Source organism: Mauremys mutica, chromosome 5, assembly GCF_020497125.1.
Source record: "Mauremys mutica isolate MM-2020 ecotype Southern chromosome 5, ASM2049712v1, whole genome shotgun sequence".
NCBI lineage: Eukaryota > Metazoa > Chordata > Testudines > Geoemydidae > Mauremys > Mauremys mutica.
The window spans coordinates 60,225,806-60,243,759 of NC_059076.1; the positions used below are offsets into that span (position 1 = coordinate 60,225,806).

Sequence of the window (17,954 nt, forward strand, 5' to 3'; positions counted from 1 at the left end):
CAAAGGTTGTTTTTTTCTGTGTGAATTGCCTTGTGTTTTAAAGAACCTGCATAAATTGGTGATGTAAAATAAAAAGTAGGTAATACTATTCCTTGAAAAGAATAACAACGATGTAGTGAACCATCAGAGACTATAGTGAGTGTTTGACTATGAAAACTGTCAACATTAGATTTAATGTGGCTGTTGCAACTTGGGGTATGGCTACACTGGGGATTTGCAGCACTGGAAACCTCCACCAGCACTGCAATTAGTAAGTGGCCACACCTGCAGGGCACTTCCAGTGCTGCAACTCCCTGGCTGCAGCGCTGGCCGTACACCTCACTCAGCATGGGGAATAAGGATTCCAGCGCTGGTGCTGCAGTGCTGGTCATCAAGTGTGGCCACACACCAGCGCTGTGATTGGCCTCCAGGGTATAAGGATGTATCCCAGAATGCTTTTATAAATTACTCTTTGTTTTGTTATGCAGCCTCTCTTTGTTTTGTTGTGAATGAGCTCTGCGGAGCTCCGTAGCTCCGTTGCGGTTGCTGCTTATCTAAAAAACAAACAGAGCTCCTGTTTGCTGTGATCATCTGTACCTGGCTGTAAACAATCAAATGAGAGGCAGGCAGGGAGCGAATGAAACAGCGGGGAGTCGTGTTGGCTGCAGGCTGTTTGCAATTAAGAGTTAAGACTAAGGGGTCGGAAAAATGTTCTGATTTTTCAAGGCAGGAAGCTAAACACACAGTGTTGGCTCCAAAAATCCACTCTCTCTCTCCCCCCGCTCCCTGTCACACTAGACCCCACTCCACCCCCCTCTTTTGAAAAGCACGTTGCGGCCACTTGAATGCTGGGATAGCTGCCCATAATGCATCACTCCCAACAGCGCTGCTAATGCTGCAAATGTGGCCACACACCAGCGCTGGTAGCTGTGAGTGTGGCCACACACCAGCGCTGCTCCTACACAGCTGGATGACTAGCGCTGCAAACTACCAGCGCTGCAAACTGTAAGTGTAGCCATACCCTTGGTGTGAATCTGCTGTCATGTATAGAAGACCTAGCCTTTGGCTACACTTACGCTTCAAAGCGCTGCCACGGCAGCGCTTTGAAGCGCTAAGTGTAGTCAAAGCGCCAACGCTGGGAGAGAGCTCTCCCAGCGCTGTCTGTACTCCACCTCCCTGTGGGGAATAACGTACCGCTGGGGCTTTGACCACACTGGTGCTTTGCAGCGCTGCAATTTGCAGCGCTGGAGAGGGTGTGTTTTCACACCCTGCTGCAGCGCTGCAAATTTGTAAGTGTAGCCAAGCCCTTAGTAAAGAACATTGTCATTACTTAATGCAGCACTTCAGATTGGTGACACTGAAGTTGCTGTTGACACTAGAGTAAATGGAGCCATTGGAATCTGGTGTCATATGGAGACAGGTCACTGCCTAGCAAGCAGTGTTGTCATAGTGTTAATGGGGTGCTTTCAAACTGGCATAGCTTAAATCAGTTATGAAATAGAACAGTATTTCTAGAACAGTAAAGTGGAAAAATATAGGTGATACTTGTGTAAATTGTAGGTATACTGTAACACCAGAAGCTTGGTGTAGAATCTCGATTTGTACACTTTGCAAAACTTTTTTTTTTTTTTTAAATGAGACATCAGGGACCCAAGTTCAAAAACATCTGTCTTTATTTCCCAGAAAATGAAAAGCCCTCCAGTGGTCGATTTTGTTAGGATGTTTTATCTTTTTCCTGTAGTAAAACATTTAGCAGATATTCCCATTCTTTCCCTGCTTACACACAATTCTCTGATGCAACCTTAACTTTGATTTTTGCCAGCAATCCATCATAACTAAGACAGTGTCTTGGACCTAATACTGATATTTTGATATTTGACACCTCTCACCAAATGGTCTTAAACACTGATGTCTAGAGACGTTGCTTGTTTTTTCCTGTTTTCCCATTAGATGGTAGCAGTGACTTTCAGCAACTGTACTGCTGTCTTCCTGGTCTCTGCATGTTTCCTCCTGTAATCAGCATGCTATACTGCTGGGAAAATGAATGAACTCATTGCGTTCTACCTTCCTAAATTCCTGGTGCACTGTCAACTGGACACAATATTGCTCTTTTTACAATCCTAAACCATTGTGTACTGTTCATTGCTAAACTGTGGAGGTGGCTGCTGTGTGTAATGTGTGTGTGGTTTTTCTACTGTACAGTGTGAATATAGGGCCAGATCTTGCAAGTTGCGTAGTGACCTCATTTCCCCTTGGCTTTTAAGACAATATTGAAAGATTTGAGGCTGCTTGGCACCTTGTAGGATTAGTCCCATGCAGGGGTGGCAGGTTTGTATAATTTTTGGTGGTGACCAGAATGAGTCCAAGTCCTGCCCTCCATCCCCCCACCTGCCTTTTGTTTTTTAAAATAACGTAAAAATAGACTGGAAACAGTAAGTGTTTAACAGTTTTCCTATATTGCACAATATGGGTGTGTGTGTAAGGATGAGGGTCCTGGCTGGGGGTGAGGGAGGGGGCTCGGGCTATGGCAGAGGGTTGGGGTGTGGGGGGATGAGGGCTGTGGCTGGGGATGAGGGTTCTGGGGTGGGGCTGGGGATGAGGGGTTTGGGGTGTCTGAGGGGGCTCAGGGCTAGTGCAGAGGATTGGGGTGTGGAGGATGAAGGCTCTGGGGTGGGGCTGGGAATGAGGGGTTGGGGTGTGGGGGGGGCTCAGTGCTAGGGCAGAGGGTTGGGGTGTTGGGGGGGTGAGGGCTCTGGGGTGTGGGAGGGGCTCAGTGCTGGGGCAGAGTGTGGGGGTGAGGGCTGTGGGGTGGGGCCAGGGATGAGGGGTTCACGGTGCACAACGGGGCTCAGGGCTGGGGCAGAGGGTTGGGGTGCGGGGGGTGAGGGTTCTGGCTGTGGGTGCAGCTCTGGGGTGGGGCTGGGGATGAGGAGTTTGGGGTTAAGGCAGGCTGCCCTGGGGCTGGGGTCAGAGAGGATGACTCCACAGTCCCCCCAGCCCTCTCCCGCCTGCAGCACACTCATCTGGCACAATCACTGCATGTGCTCCTAGGGGCCGGGCCCCCTCTCAGGTCCAGGAAGCTTCCCCTGTGGTGGGTGATGGAGTGGGGAGGGCTGCCATCACGTGTGCATCTCCTCCCTTCCTCCTTCTGCAGGCGGCGGTGCCTCTCCCTTTTGCAGCAAGCAGCGGCTGGTGAGGGAGCGGAGTGCAGTATGGAGTGGCAGGGCAGCTGCCAAGGGCGCAGGCAGGGATGCTCCAGGGGAGGCATGCAGGGGTGGCAGGCGGGGCCGGGGGATGCTCCGGGGGAAGTGCACAGGGTGGCAAGCAGGACCAGGGGAGAGACCCAGCCCCGAACATTGGTGGAGCTGGACCCCTGAGCCTTGAACTTGCTGGAGCATGGGCATCACAGCCCCATATAACTCCCCGCCCCAGCTCCCATGTGCTTGTGAAATACTCGGGAGGGTCTTTTGAGGCACAGGTGCTATAAACACAAGATACTGCTTATTATTTGAAGTTATAGCAGTAGAATGTTGCCCTATAAAGGAAGTTTGTTTTATGGAACAGAAATGAAATATATTTCTCTACCAAATTATAAAGTAGCCCTGGGTATTAACAACCAGAGGTTACGGGGTATATGCAGATTAGCAAAGTGCTTTTGACCTAGCACAGGATGCAAGGAAATGTATATCTGAGAGTTAGTGTCTATGAAACTTGTAACTTATGGTTTAAATAAATTTGTGGTAATTACACAACAACTTTGTTTTTCCTATAGCAGGCTGATTTTAGAAGGATGAAGGGTGAACTGATTGCCTAATGATTTTCAGACAGGATTAAAATGTTTGTCTACATACTTCTCAAGTATCTTACTTTAGCTGTTCCCCTTCAAGCCTCAAATAAATCCTGCACTGAGCTGTCCCTGAGCCTGGTCTTCAGGTTTTCCCTACGCTAAGCTGACTACATTCAGTGTCCTGAGTCCACTGCCTTGGGAATGGCTCTCTGAGTCATACCCCTGTCTGTAACTGAATGCTGAAGCCTGTCACCTAGCCTCAGCCCTCTCTGGGAGTGAGAGGGGCAAAGTTTCCATTTTCTTTCCAGGGAACAACTGTGTACCAGTGATTGTCTCCTATCACAGAAACAAAATCCAAGTATGTTAGGAAAAGATTTATTTAGCATAGGAAAGAAAAATATAAATGAATTTTAACATAAGTTAACAGAATAAAATGAGTATCAGAGGGGTAGCCGTGTTAGTCTGGATCTGTAAAAGCAGCAAAGAGTCCTGTGGCACCTTATAGACTAACAGATGTATTGGGGCATGAGCTTTCGTGGGTGATCCGACGAAGTGGGTATTCACCCACGAAAGCTCATGCTCCAATATATCTGTTAGTCTATAAGGTGCCACAGGACTCTTTGCTGCTTTTACAGAATAAAATGACACTGCTGGATTCTAGGCAAACCTTCCTGAGACGGGTAAATCTTATGGTGACAGTCTATTGACTAAGTAGAATTAAAAGCTTTATGTCAACAATGCTTGTATGCTTTGTCTCCTGCAGCCTGTTGAATCATTTAATTCAAACATCCTTTGAATCTCTCTCTCTAATGGTCACCCTCTCCCCCCCCCCCCCCGCCCCAATTCCATGGCTTGTGCAGAGGTTTACACATTCTTAGATCACTTTGTGGTGATTAATCATGGGACTACAAATAACCAATCTGTACTATGATTGTTTTGTTCATGTTGCTCTTTTCCCCTCTGTCAGTCTTTAAAGGATTTAGCACTCCTAATATAAAGCTTTACCTTAGGGCATGCCTGTCCTGTATCCCTTCCACCCCCAGCTGGCTGAGCCTGGTGCTGCAGGGGCTTCTTGCCTGACTTCCCCCTCACCTGGGTTTTCTTACTTTCCAGGGATTCACGTGTCTCACACCTCTGACTGGGTCACTCTGAGTTCAGTCCCCTTCCGGGATAACAGACATCGGGGATAAAGGTTCTTCTGCTCCTATTGGGCTCTTCTTCAGCCCACCCTCTGGGCTTAGTTCCTGTTCCCTTCTGGATTACTTTTAAATCTCTCTGGCACTGGGATAGAGCCCTGACTCTTAGTCTTCTTCCCTAGAGTCCCCTCAGAGTCTCAGTCCCTTTCAGGCTACCTTTCTATCTTCTCTGCTCTGGGATAGTCCACCAATTCCCAGGCTACTTTCCAGGAGTCCTCCAGACCCTACTTCAGGGGCTTCCACAGGAATCCAGCTTGCTCTCTTTGGTTTCTCCTCTCAACTCTTTTATGAGGTCAAGGTGTTTCAGGTTGTCACTTGACCCAAGTTAGTCCAGCCTCCTAAGACTGGGAGAGGTAATTATGGCACAAGTGGAGCTGACTAACTCAGGCCTCCTGGCCCTTAAAGGGGCAGGCAGCCCCGTCACAGAGATTTTATCATCTCTTCAGTCTGTCCTTTTAGAGATGATGGGCACAAATCCCAGGATGTTTACTCATTCTTAACCTATAATCCAACCTCTCCATGGCAGAGTGTTCCAGTGGGACTCTGTCTGCAACTCTAGAGCCTTTCTTAAAGGGACTCCACAGAGCACAGGGGGCAGTGCAAAAAAATTAATGTAGCCTTTGGTTGCATTAACCTTTGAGGACTTTCCATTGGTGATGGGGTGATATGCATCCTCTTTCCTAGTCTTGGGTATTTGAAGCCTTCAGCATCTGGGCAAATGGGTAAGGGGAAGGACCTGTAGAGAAGGCATCACTACATGGCTGGTTCCTATCACCTTTGGCTCAACAATACTACATTATTTTTTATACCATTGTTCCATGAATTCGGTGCAGCATTGTGACTCCTACTTTCAGTTCTAGTTTTCTGGATCAGACAAATAGTGAGGTGGACTTTATTCTCAATTTGTAAATCATGCCATATTTTATCCCAAGCTGCTTGTAACAAAGAAGCATCTGAACTTATGTTCCCAGTGCTTTCTACATTACATGCACCCCTGCAGCTAACAGGTTGCATTTTAATTTGAAAATGCCTTCCCCTTTTCCATGGTGTGGGAGTATCCGTGATGTTAGCCTGTCTCTCCTCCCCCCCCCCCCCCGAGTCTTGATGTTGAAGGGAGTCTGCATAGTTGTAGCACCATTCACAAGAGAGAAAAACCCAGCACTGTAGGATCAACTAGAATGGTGCTGTCACACAAACGGGTGGGGTGGGATGTGGAAGAGGAGTGTAAGGAGTAGGGGAGAAAAGGAACCAGGCAAGAGATGTGAGAAGAAGGGAATGTAAGACAGAGGAAAGGGATCCGCAAATGTGTGGCTTTTGTGTCTGTGTCCTGCTAGGGTGCATAGGAATTGGATAGTATCCCTTTAATTAGTTGGCACCACACAGTACAATGTAGCATTTGAAGTCAGATATGTCCTTATCTATGTGAAATTGGGAAAAACATACAGCAGACTGGAAACAGTATATGCTAAAGGGGTGTAAAAACAGTTTGTGTTTCAGCTCCTGCTAATCCTGACAATAAAATGTTTACACAGTGTGTTTTATAATAGTCACTCCTGGTCCTTCTGAATTGCACGAGGTAGCTAAAAGATTAAAGATTAACTAAATATATCAAATTGCTCTTAATATTGGCCGAGTATAAAGATGTAAGGAGAATCTTTACTGCAAGTTCAGAGCGTATGGGGACTTCCATCCTCCTCTCCACCAAGACCTGTCTTTTAGGGTTGATGACATTCCAAACTCTCTCATGTACTATAATCAGACATTACAGTAGAAAAGGTTATATTTTAATCTCAACTTCAATATTAGAAATCTTAATGATCGTTTATAACATTGTGATACTGTAACTGAGAGCAGAATTTTGGCTAGTTAATATATTCAGTAGCTTCCTGAAGGAAGGAAGTAGTCCACCCATAACAAGAGCAGTTTTGTGCCAATAGTAGTCAAATACTATCAATAAAAGCAGCAGTGAGAAACTGGCTAGGAAAGTCGGAATTATTTTTGTACAAGATATTTGCAGTGCTATGCATTTCTCTTTTTAAATGGGATTTAAGAATTGCATAGCTGTGAAACTTCATAGTTCTAATGAAGTGATTCACTTCAGTATAGGACAAGAAATTGCTGAAGTCTATTGAAAGATATAAAATGACACATTTCTTGAATATCAAATTTCACATGATGTTCAAATTGCTAAAGGCTTTTGTTTGAATTAAAGGCATATATAGTTTTAAATCCTTGTTGTTTGCCTTGCAGACCTTTCGGCAGCCCAAAGAAAGTTTGCCCACTCTCTGAGGGATTTTAAATTTGAATTCATTGGCGACGCAGAGACGGATGATGAAAGATGTATAGGTATGTAAGAGCTCTGTGTGTGCACATGCATGTGCATTACTGGTTTTGTTATGCATTCCTATTCCATTATTTCTTTTTTTCTTTTTCCATGTTACAGATGCATCCCTGCGTGAGTTTTCAAATTTCTTAAAAAATCTGGAAGAGCAAAGAGAAATCTTGGTGAGTTGCAACCTTTTACTGTAAACAAATCGTAAGAAGGATTAAGATAAGAGCCAATTAGCATTGTTTGCCACTGTATTAATCAGCAAAATGTTAGCACCAGTGATTTATTATTGTGCATTCTCTTTTTTGTTAATTTGGATTTACAGGTTGCAGCTTCTTCTCACTAAAGGAAAAGGCTTTGATAATGAAGGCAGTGACACTGAACTGGCCCCAACTAGTAGTAACAGATTACATGAAAAAACATACATTGATGTAACATTAAGTTTGCATATTTTACTAAAAAAAACAAAAGATGCAAAATTTATGAGACCATCTGTAAAAACCCCATGATTGGGTGATCAGCAGGGATTGAATCCAGGACCACTATAGCTCCAAAACACAAACCTTTACCATTTTGCTCAAAACACTCTTAAGTCTTTTAGCTGGAAGCAGTAGCAGTTTTACGTGGGTTAGATACAGAAACATTAAATTAGCTCTATTGAGTGTATGGAGTGCTTTCTACTCCTGTCTTTCTTGCTCTGTGTAACTTAATATATTCTGGATCAGGGGTTGGCAACCTACGGCATGCGTGCCACCTTTGGCACGTGAGCCGATTTTGCCTGGCACGCGGCTGCCAGCTGGGGTCCCGGCCGCTGACCCCGCTCAGCATCCTGCCGGCCTGGGGTTCCGGTGTGAGCCGCCGGGACACGGGGCCCTGAGCCTGCTGCAGGAGGGGCAGCGGCGGTGGCTCAGAGTCCTGGGAGCTGCAGAGCCCGAGTGCGGTGAGGGGGGAACCGGAGGGCACACGGGGACCGCCACCTGCATGCATCCGCTGCAGGAGCCCCGCCCCTGGCAGGCGTGCCCCCCGGCTCCCCCCTCACCGTACTCGGTTTCTGCGGCTCCTGGAAGTGTGAGCTGTCGCCGCTGCTCCTCCCGCAGCTCCCCCACTCCCGCTGCCTCAGCACTCTGCGGGGGAGGGGCTGTGCGCGCAGCAGCCCGGCAGCATGTTTTGCCTCCACGTGGAGCCAGCGTCTGACCGGCATGGGCATGGTTAGGGGAGTCCCAGGGGGCAGTCAGGGAGCAGGGGGAGGATTGGATGGGTCAGGAGTTCTGGGGGTTCTGTCAGGGGGCGGGGAGTGGTTGGATGGGGCGTGGGAGTCCCGGGAGTCTGTCTGGGGGCGGGGGTGTGGATAAGGGTTGGGGCAGTCAGGGGACAGGTAGGGGGTAGGATCCTAGGGGGGGCAGTTAGGATGGGGGGTCTCAGGAGGGGGCAGTCAGGGAACAAGGAGCAGGGAGGCTTAGGTGGGGGTGGGCTTCTGGGGGGCAGTTAGGGGCAAGGGTCCCATGAGGGGACAGTGAGGGGACAAGGAGCAGGGGGGCTTGGAGGTTCTGATGGGGGCAGTCGGGGTGGGAAGTGGGAGGGAGTAGATGGGGGTGGAGCTAGGGCAGGGCTCTTCCCTCTTTTTGATTGTTGAAATATGGTAACCCTAGGCGAGGGGGGAGCTGGGGGGCTCATGGGGGCTGGCGCCCACATACATCCACTGCAGCCTGGGCAGGAGGGATGGGGGGGTCACGGCTGCTCCTCACTAGCGGCACCGCCGCCTTTGCAGAGCTGCACCGCGCTGGATCCTCCATGGCTGGGGCTCGCCACTGCCACAAGCGGGATGCTCTGGCTCTCCGGTGCCTCCGGAAGGTGGCTCCTCCCTGCCGAGCTGCTGCAGTGGTCCAAGCCTGGCAAAGCCAGTGAGTGGACTTGGGGCGGGGGCCATCTGGGTGGGGTGGAGTGGGCTCGTGAGGGGGCTATGCACCCTCCAGGGGAGTTCAGGGGGCAGGGAGGAGGGAACCTGGTCTGGGGAGCAGCCCCTGGGTATGGCTGGCATGCACCCCAGGTTAAGAACCACTGCACTAAACTGATAAGATCTGCATTTTAATTTAATTTAAAATGAAGCTTCTTACACATTTTAAAAAACTTGTTTACTTTACATACAACAATTGTTTATGGACTTACACAGAGAGACCTTCTAAAAACGTTAAAATGTATTACCGGCATGCGAAACCTTAAATTACAGTGAATAAATGAAGATTTGGCACACCACTTCTGAAACATTGCTGACCCCTGTTCTGGATCATAACATCTCCCCAAGTCTGTGACTGATAGCTGTGTCTTGATCTTTGTGGAAGTCAAATATGGCTCAGCATCGACAGGAAGCTCTGAGGCTAAGCCATTCTACTTGCTCCTGCATGCCAAGTGCTCTACATTCAGCGCTGAAACAAGTTCAGCAGTTCAGTTCTCTTCTCCCTGTGTCTCCAATTTTAATGTCCCTATTTCTGGCAGTAGCAAGCCCAGGGGCAGTCATGGTTTCTCAGGGTGGAAAAATGTGAGGCTCTGCCATGCTGTCCTGGCTTGGAGCCACATCTTCTGGCAGAGTTAGGGTCAATGGGCAGTGAGCAGGCAGTTCTTCTTCTGAATTGCTCAGGGATGCTGCATTATATATTGAACATGTGTTATAGCAGAGAGATTGCCTGGCACGGAGATGCTAAGTTGGAGGGCTCATGATTAAAAAAAAAAAAATGCCTCTAGACTCTGCTGTTCCTTGTGAGGATGAGAACAAAAGGAAGAAGGCATAGTACTGCCTAAAGAAAAGGATACATTAAAAACAACAGAAAAAAAACAGAAGAAGGGGAGTTTTATAACCAAATCTGTTCCATGATTGGAGGCAGAACTTTTGGTGGGTAGAAATGAGGGGCATAGCTTGGTCTTTGCCTTCAGTTAATGAACTTGTTCCGTTATAGTTGTGCTGTACAGCAAGATGTTGCAGTTGGCTTTCAGTACATCTTTAAGGAAAATTAACTGTTTAGGTAGCCACCTTTCTTACCAAGTAAGCTTATTGGCATGATTTTTGACTATGCAGGTTGTCGACTTGCATCTCTTCCGTTTAATACAATAGATGAATGATTAAAATGGAGGCTTTGTACTGCAACATTTTTTCCCATCTCGTGTGTGTGGTAGGATGATTGAGAGATCTAGGATGACCTGTCAGCTACCTGTATACATGGGAGTATGGCATGCCAAGGCAAGAGATGAACAGCATATGAATCTGGTAAGAACACGGGACTCCACCATAGTGGAATTAATGCTGATTTTGCCTCACAGGACTTACTTTGAGATTTTATGCTCACTAATTTTTAACAGTGCTTAAATGCTACAGTAAAAGAGGCTCTAGAAAAACGTAAGATCTATAGATTCCACTTTAAATGCCTGGCTTCCCTGCTCATAGATTTTGTTTTTAAGGTCCAGTACGTGTTAGTAATTGCCCCCGTTAAGTAAATTATGATGATTAATGGTAACTGATAAGATTTCACTGTTACTTGTTTTAATGCAAGGAATGTGGTGTTTTTAAAAGATTAATTTAACTCTAGGTAGTCTGTAGTCTAGCTTCTTTCCAATAGATTTAATTTACTTTCCACCTAAATTCACATATGTGATTACAAAAGTACCTGCAGGGATTAGATAGGATTTATGTGAGAGATTTGCATTGATTCACTTAGCTCTGATCACATATGTGGAATCTAATACATGGATTTCTTATCTTTGGGGCAGCATTGTTCTTAGTCTCCAGTATGGTATTAGTTTCTAGAGGTTATCTGTGTAGAAATTCTGTGTTTCAGGCCCTTATTTGCCAACATCAGCAGTCAGACATACTTCAGTTAGAATTAACAGACAAATTTGGAGCTGTTGAGGAGTGTTGGAGGTAGGAGCAGGGAGAAATACCTGCTGCACCTGAATGGTGTGAATGGAGGCATTTTGCTTATGTAAAGTCGTGAAGTCTGCTGGGGCATTGGGAACTCAGTGCACATAAGTTTTTCTTGCACGTTTGATGCAGCTGGTGGTTCGTCCTACTGTTGTGCTGGAGTTTGATTCATCATCGCTGCGATTCATGGTTCATCATGTGCCACTCAACCCTTTCTCTGTTGCATGTTGAATACCATGTGGAGCATTCTAGAACGTTCAAAGCAATGGTCTTACGTGGATATTAGATATCCCAAAATGCTATGCTGTAAGAGTGGGTGTTTTGCTGTTGTCAAAATGTCTTCTCTCGCCACAGTTGTAAAGAATAGCATCCATCTTGCTGTTTTCTTCCACCTCTGATGTGACTGTGTTAGTGGAGTTGTATGTGTAGAGCTAGTAAAAGTCTTTGGGATACTTCAGGAATTACAATTTTTATAATTATCCAAGCCATATCTTGGGATATTCCAATACCAACTTCAACACTGAAAAGAGGAGAATTTTGTGGCGCATTTAACTGACTTCCTCAGCAACAGTGATAACATGTAGCCAAATGCAGCTCTGGATCCATAGAATGCACTCTTGGCTGTATAATCTCAGGACACTGCAATTGTGCTATTGCCATTGTCTTACTTTCTCTTTTCATATGCAGCCTGTTTGCAGGTAAGGAAGTTATATGACACTATACGTGTACTGTATGCTGGTTGCCTTATGGAAAACACGAAATGAAATGGAAAAGATCATGTAATGCATGTGTTCAGTCAATGAAAGATCCTCATGGAGCTAATGGAGCTCATGGAGCTAATATTTCAAATGGAGACTGAATGCTTTTCCTGAGATGTGGTTTCTTTCATCAGTACTTCTATAGTCTAGCACAGGCTCAGGGGTGCAGGCTTTGGGCGGTGCTTACCTCAAGCGGCTCCTGGAAGCAGCGGCATGTCCCTTCTCTGGCTCCGATGTGGAGGCACGACCAGGTGTTTCTGCGCGCTGCCCCGTCCGCAGTCAGAGGGGGCCATTGGAGCATGTAGGGGGCAGAGGGGGGCCATGCCGCAGCTTCTGGGAGCCTCATGGAGTGGCCCCTGACCGTGCTCCCCAGCTGGAGCCGGGCAAGCCCCAGACCTCGCACCCCAGCGGGAGCTCGAGGGCTGGCTTAAAATGGCTGGTGGGCCGGATCCGGCCTGCGGGCCATAGTTTGCCCACCCCTGCTCTAGCAAATATTTTAGAACCGTATCACCATTAAGGTGAGCAAGTGGAAAGAGAACCAAGGGGATTAGTTTCTGAAAAAATTAATTCGCGTGTTGTTGGGGAGATGGTCTGCTGATCTGACTCCTTTTCTTTGGCTCCTCAATGAACAGTGTAATTGTGCCAAAGTTCCATGGATGTTCTATTGAAATCAATGGAATGTTAGAATGCTCTGCACCCACAAAGTTTGTCGCCAGGGCTATAAAGATTTTCAGTTGTGGTGCAATGTTTATGCTACACATTTTAAAGCCTTTCACAAAGGAGTTCCTCCCATTCCAACATCCTCTTATCAGGCTTTTTTTCCCTCTTTGCTATTCTGAAAAGCAATTTGGAGGCTTGTGACTCGTACAGTGGCTGTGACTGTGCTGAGAGAATTGCAGATAAGAAATACAGTTACAGATAAGATATAGTGTATGAATTCCTTTTGCTTAATTACTGACACATGTATGCTTAATAGGTTGCTGTTTTTTAAAATTACATTTTGTGTGTTCAGCAAATGCAAAAATGATTTTAATAGCCATATGGTAAATGCAAATATTTTAGATTTTGAATTCCAGACTTGGATAAAAAGCTTTTTCAAGTATATTTTACATAGTTTCCCAAGGCAATTGCAACATGTGTAGATGTGAATCTTGAGTTCATAAAATTTTCCATACTGTCCACCCCAAGCATAATAATTTGGCCTGCTACCATGTTGATCTGGCACGGGTTGGATATGTAATAGCTGCGTTCAAGCAGTTTTATTTTTGTTTTCAGTTTAAGGATTTCCATTGGTTGCAAAGGTCATGTTTCTAAATACCGAGGGATTTAGTAGGTTTGTGAAAAGAAAATCCAGGCATTAACCCAAGAATTCAGTTGAATTATAGAGTGGCCCAGATGAAACAAATTGCACTTTTCCATAACACTGTAACTTAGTGGAATTCCCTGAGGCAAATATGAAGCAGGACACTTTGCCTCTGGAGGCCATTCTGGAAATGTTTCTGTTATATTAAGGATGAGTGGAATATAGGAAGTCATGTCTAACTGGTTCGGCATTACAGAAATATTCTAGTTTAATTAGAGGTCTGTAGTCACTCTAAGTCGTTGTCAGCCATTAATGGAAAAGTTTCTTTTTACTTAACTTAAAATGTACTTTAGAATCTTGTTTCCAGGTCAACTTACTTTAGGTATGATAGATCCTAACTCTAGCATTGATAGTTATAGTTATTTACTATTTCTACTGTAGAGCCTATTTCTTAGGGAGTTAGAGCTTTGTTAAAAAAATTTAAAATTGGCCTGAAATTGAAAATATTTGAAAAATAGCAAGTTGTGGAAATTGTGGAGTATTTTCTGCCCATCTTCTGGATTTAATTTATTTTGTCTCTAAGAGTGAGATCTTCACTCTTGTTGTGGCATCTTTATGCCACATGAAAGGGCTGGAGTGGTATAGAAGGTTCCCAGACGCCCTGGTTGTGGCCAGAGGAGGGTTTCTCCTAGTGCAGGGTTGCAGAAGACAGTCATTAGGTTGTCTTCTAAGGACCTGCACACACATGCTGGCGATGGGCTGTGTGGCTAAGGACTGGCAATGATTTTGCAAGCAGGACCAGAGCACACATCTCTGAAGCCTGTAGGGCAGCCTGGGAGGGTGCTGTAATTTAGTCTCTCAGGGTGACTTAAAGCCACCTTGGTCACCCCGTAACCCTTGAGGTGCGAGTTCAGTGCTGCACCTCAGAACCTTGTCCGTTATCTCAATAGTGTATGTACCTTCAAATACATGCACGTAGGTTAGTGTGTATATTTTTGGTTGGGCTGATAGCACCACCTAAAATTATGCTTGGCTATCATTTCCCGTTATAACAACCTGTTTTCAGTTGCTTATAACCTTTGCCAAATTGCACAGAAAACTTCAACCCAAATGATTAGTGTGTGTCTGCCTCACACTGAATTTTTTTGGACAATTTCAGCCAAAACTGTTCAACTGCGTTTGAGACCGAGGCTAGGGAACAATATATTTTGCCAATGTTAAATGTTTGGCAACCTTTTCTTTGAGAAGCTCCAGCTTCTCCTTGCTTTCCAGCCAGGACTCAATTTGGTAGTGTGTGGCCTTCATGTCAGGGATGTGCTTTTGGAGACTTAGATGGGGGGTGAGGAGGAGAGGAGAAGCCTGGATCAAAGAGACTGGGCCAGTGAGTCTTTGAAGGGGATGGGACACTGAGATTGGCTGAGGAGCCTAGGGAAGGAGGGTGGGGTGGAGGAGAAAGGGAGTATGAGGGTGACTGGAGGCCAAAGGGAGGAGACAGGCTGATATGATGAGGACTTGGGGGAGTAGGGAACTGGTTATGGCTGGGCAAAGAGACTGGGATTGAGTGTGTGGTGAAAGAGAGATGGGGAGTCTGGAGGAGGGTAGGTCTGGCTGGCCAAGGGGACGAGGGCTAGGAGTGGAAACTGGCACTGGGTAGTGGAAGAGAATGGGATTGGGATGATGAGTCAGGGGCAGAAGGAGGTAGGACTAGGACTAGGACAGGGCAGGGTGGAAGGGGAGCGGGGGGATCAAGCTGGGGTAGGTGGAGTGGGCAGAAGAGTCTCTCGCCATTAGAACACACTTCCCTCCAGAGCCTGGAATAGTATCCAAGATTCCTGAGACTTGCTTTTCCTCTGCTGTCAGCAAATATTTGTGAAACCCACTAGCAACTAGTGCTAGTCTGAATAGAGGGTGACAAATTCAGCTCCTTTGCACATATGCCATATGATAGTCTTTAATTACATGATTGCATACTAGTTTTTCCCACAGAACCCTCACCTCATTCAGGATGGATCTGCTCTGGGTATGAATCAGGGCTGAGTAGTGAAGGAGACTTGTCTGTAGAACTCATTTGTTGCAGTAGTTGGAAGACGAGTTGTGAATGAGGCAGGGGATTGCAGGAACAAAGAGGAGGGACTCATGGTTGAGGAAGTCACTTAAACCAAGCTTTTCACAGATAGTTAACTGTACATACCTCATTTTCTGGGGTTTGATTTGCAGAAGTCAATGGGAGCTGTTTTATAATGCTATGTACTCTGAAAAATCAGGTCCTAGTTGTCTGAAATTGGGTACCCAAAATTAGTGGATACTTCTGACCTTAATGTGTCTCTGTCCCAGCCGCCACTGTAGAAAATGGAGGTAATACCTCCTCATTGCACAGGGGTGTTGTAAAAATAAATATGTTTTACACTCTGATGCTATAGCAATGAACCCCATAGGAAAGCCTCTGACAAAATTTAATAATTATGTCTTCAGAGCAGGGTTTGAATAGTTCGCAGTGAATAAGGCAGGAGGCACACACTGATCAATGAGGAGAAAACAAAATATTTAATACCTGCTTGTTAAGTGAGGACCATCCATCCTGTGAAATGGGTCCGGGGGGGTGGGGGTGGGGGTAGGGGGGAGGGAGAAGAGGGATGTAGAATGGTATTTGATGATGTAATTGTAAATGTAAATGTAAACTATATCATAATGCATACAAACAAGGGGGCTGAAATAATGCACAATTCTGGCATTATCTCAACTTCTGAGTGCTTGACTTTGCAACTTTAAAGTTGTTTTAACATAGTTTTTTGTGTAAAGTATATATATGCATATGTACAATTGTGTGTGTGTATATTTGTGTATATATAATATAGAAATGCACAAACCTTAAACACCTTACTCTTCTGCCCCATGCACCACCCCCACTCCCTTAGCTTTCCTGAGAATCTGATCTCTGCTGACGCATAGACCAAGATGTTCAGAAAGTGAACAGTGACTTTGTGGTTGTCCATGTTGAGACACCTTAAAGAGTCCAACACTTTCTGAAATCAGGCTCCTTTGGGTACCTAGCCTGAGATGAGATGCTTGAATTTACTAAAGAATTTCAGTCCTAACCTTTAGCTGACTGGTTCTGTTTTTCATGTAAAATTAAAAATTGGTATTAGCTGGTTTTGCTGGTAGTTAGTGGTGTTTTTATTAAGTTCTGTGTGGAAGAGGAGTAAACTGATGAGAATGAAATGTTGGATCATAAACATTGCAGCTGGCACTGGCACTTGGATTCCTTGCTTTTCAGTGAAGCCTTTTCATCCCCTAATTAATTTTATAATAAACAGGAGAAATGAGTTTCTTAATACCGTCTGACTCAAGTATATAAGCTTTTTGAGAACAAGGAAAAACTAGTTGCTGACTGAAAGGGCAAACTTCAGAGGATTCCTATGTTTTCCATTTGGAAACTGATTTTTGGAAGGGATATTTTTCCTCCAACCCTCTTCCCCTTCTCACCTGGAAACATTGAATATTTTTGCTTGAAAAGGTAATAGTATCTTAGACTCTTTCTGAGTCCCTGTCTTCCCTGATTCCTGTTGCTGTGTTACTGAAAATATTTCTGTTCATAAGTTTTGTAGAAGATACTTCTTAAAAAGTTAAAGCTTCCAAAAAACTGACCATGGCCACCTTAATACTCTTCCATTGAAAATCACCATCCTCCTTCACTTGTCTTTCCTTTTTATATAAGAAGGACTTCATGAAATATTGTTGCGTTTTTGTCCTCTCTGCTCATTAGATTAGCTTACTAACTTTGTGAGGCCCGCAGTCCCTTTTCCAATAAAATGGATGCAAAGTGTTCTTTCAGAGTGGAACACAGAGCAGCATATAGGTCGTTGGAGACATCAGTGAGTGTCTTTTGGACCAGATCATAAGCTTCCACTGACCTGGAAAATAAAATGAGACTGAAATGAGGACCCAAGAACCGGCTGCCGGCGTTTCTTCTCTATGCCAAGAATGTTAAATGTGCAAAACGTGATCCTGCTTCCATTTTAGCCAGTGGAAGCGTGATTGGACCAAAGCATGCAATTCCATGTAGGGCTGATTTAGAAACAGTTCCCCTTATCAAACCACTTTGGTAGTTTCGTGAACTTTTAAAATTACATTATGAGATTGGTTAACTTATTACAGGTAGGCTGTGATCTCTGATAGAAGGAATGAAATTATATATCAGGACTGGTTTATGTTTATGTTTCACTTTGATATAATCCAATAATTTATACTGTCTGCTTATTGTCAAATGTTCATGTGAGCCAGGAAGGGATGTCTGGTCTCCTTTCTCTTGTATGTCTTACTTGTAGATTTCTTAAACAAACTTAAAACATCAGAGTATGGAAGTGCAGGGAACTGCTTGTTAAATGTCCTCTAGGCTAAAGAACCCAGTTTTAATAAAACCACTCTTGGTTCATATTCCCAGTGTGTGGCAGGTGGAAACTCCCATAGCGGAAACTCCAAACTAAAGAGCTCTAGGGATGTCTCTGGAGTAGAGAGCATTAGTCAAAGGTTTTTGCAAGGGGACATGGCAAAGTACAGGTTTTAAATGGCAGTGTTGAGCAAGCACTGGTGCTCCAGTTTCAATGTAAAAGTATCACAGCTGAAGGATGGCTAATTAAAGAGAGAGTCTATCACACTTGTGGTACATAGGGGAGGGATTGGGCATATTCAACT

The 17,954-nt window shown here is 45.2% G+C and overlaps 1 protein-coding gene across 2 annotated transcripts in view; it reads left to right on the forward strand.

Annotated features, from left to right (window-relative positions):
- Positions 1 to 17,954, forward strand: part of ARHGAP10 (Rho GTPase activating protein 10) — a 225,150-nt gene that overhangs the window by 72,543 nt on the left and 134,653 nt on the right. For both annotated transcript variants that reach the window (XM_045019538.1, XM_045019537.1), the window contains exons 2-3: positions 7,213 to 7,308; positions 7,406 to 7,467. In XM_045019538.1, the coding sequence (XP_044875473.1) occupies positions 7,213 to 7,308; positions 7,406 to 7,467 (158 nt within the window). The remainder of the gene's footprint in view (positions 1 to 7,212; positions 7,309 to 7,405; positions 7,468 to 17,954) is intronic.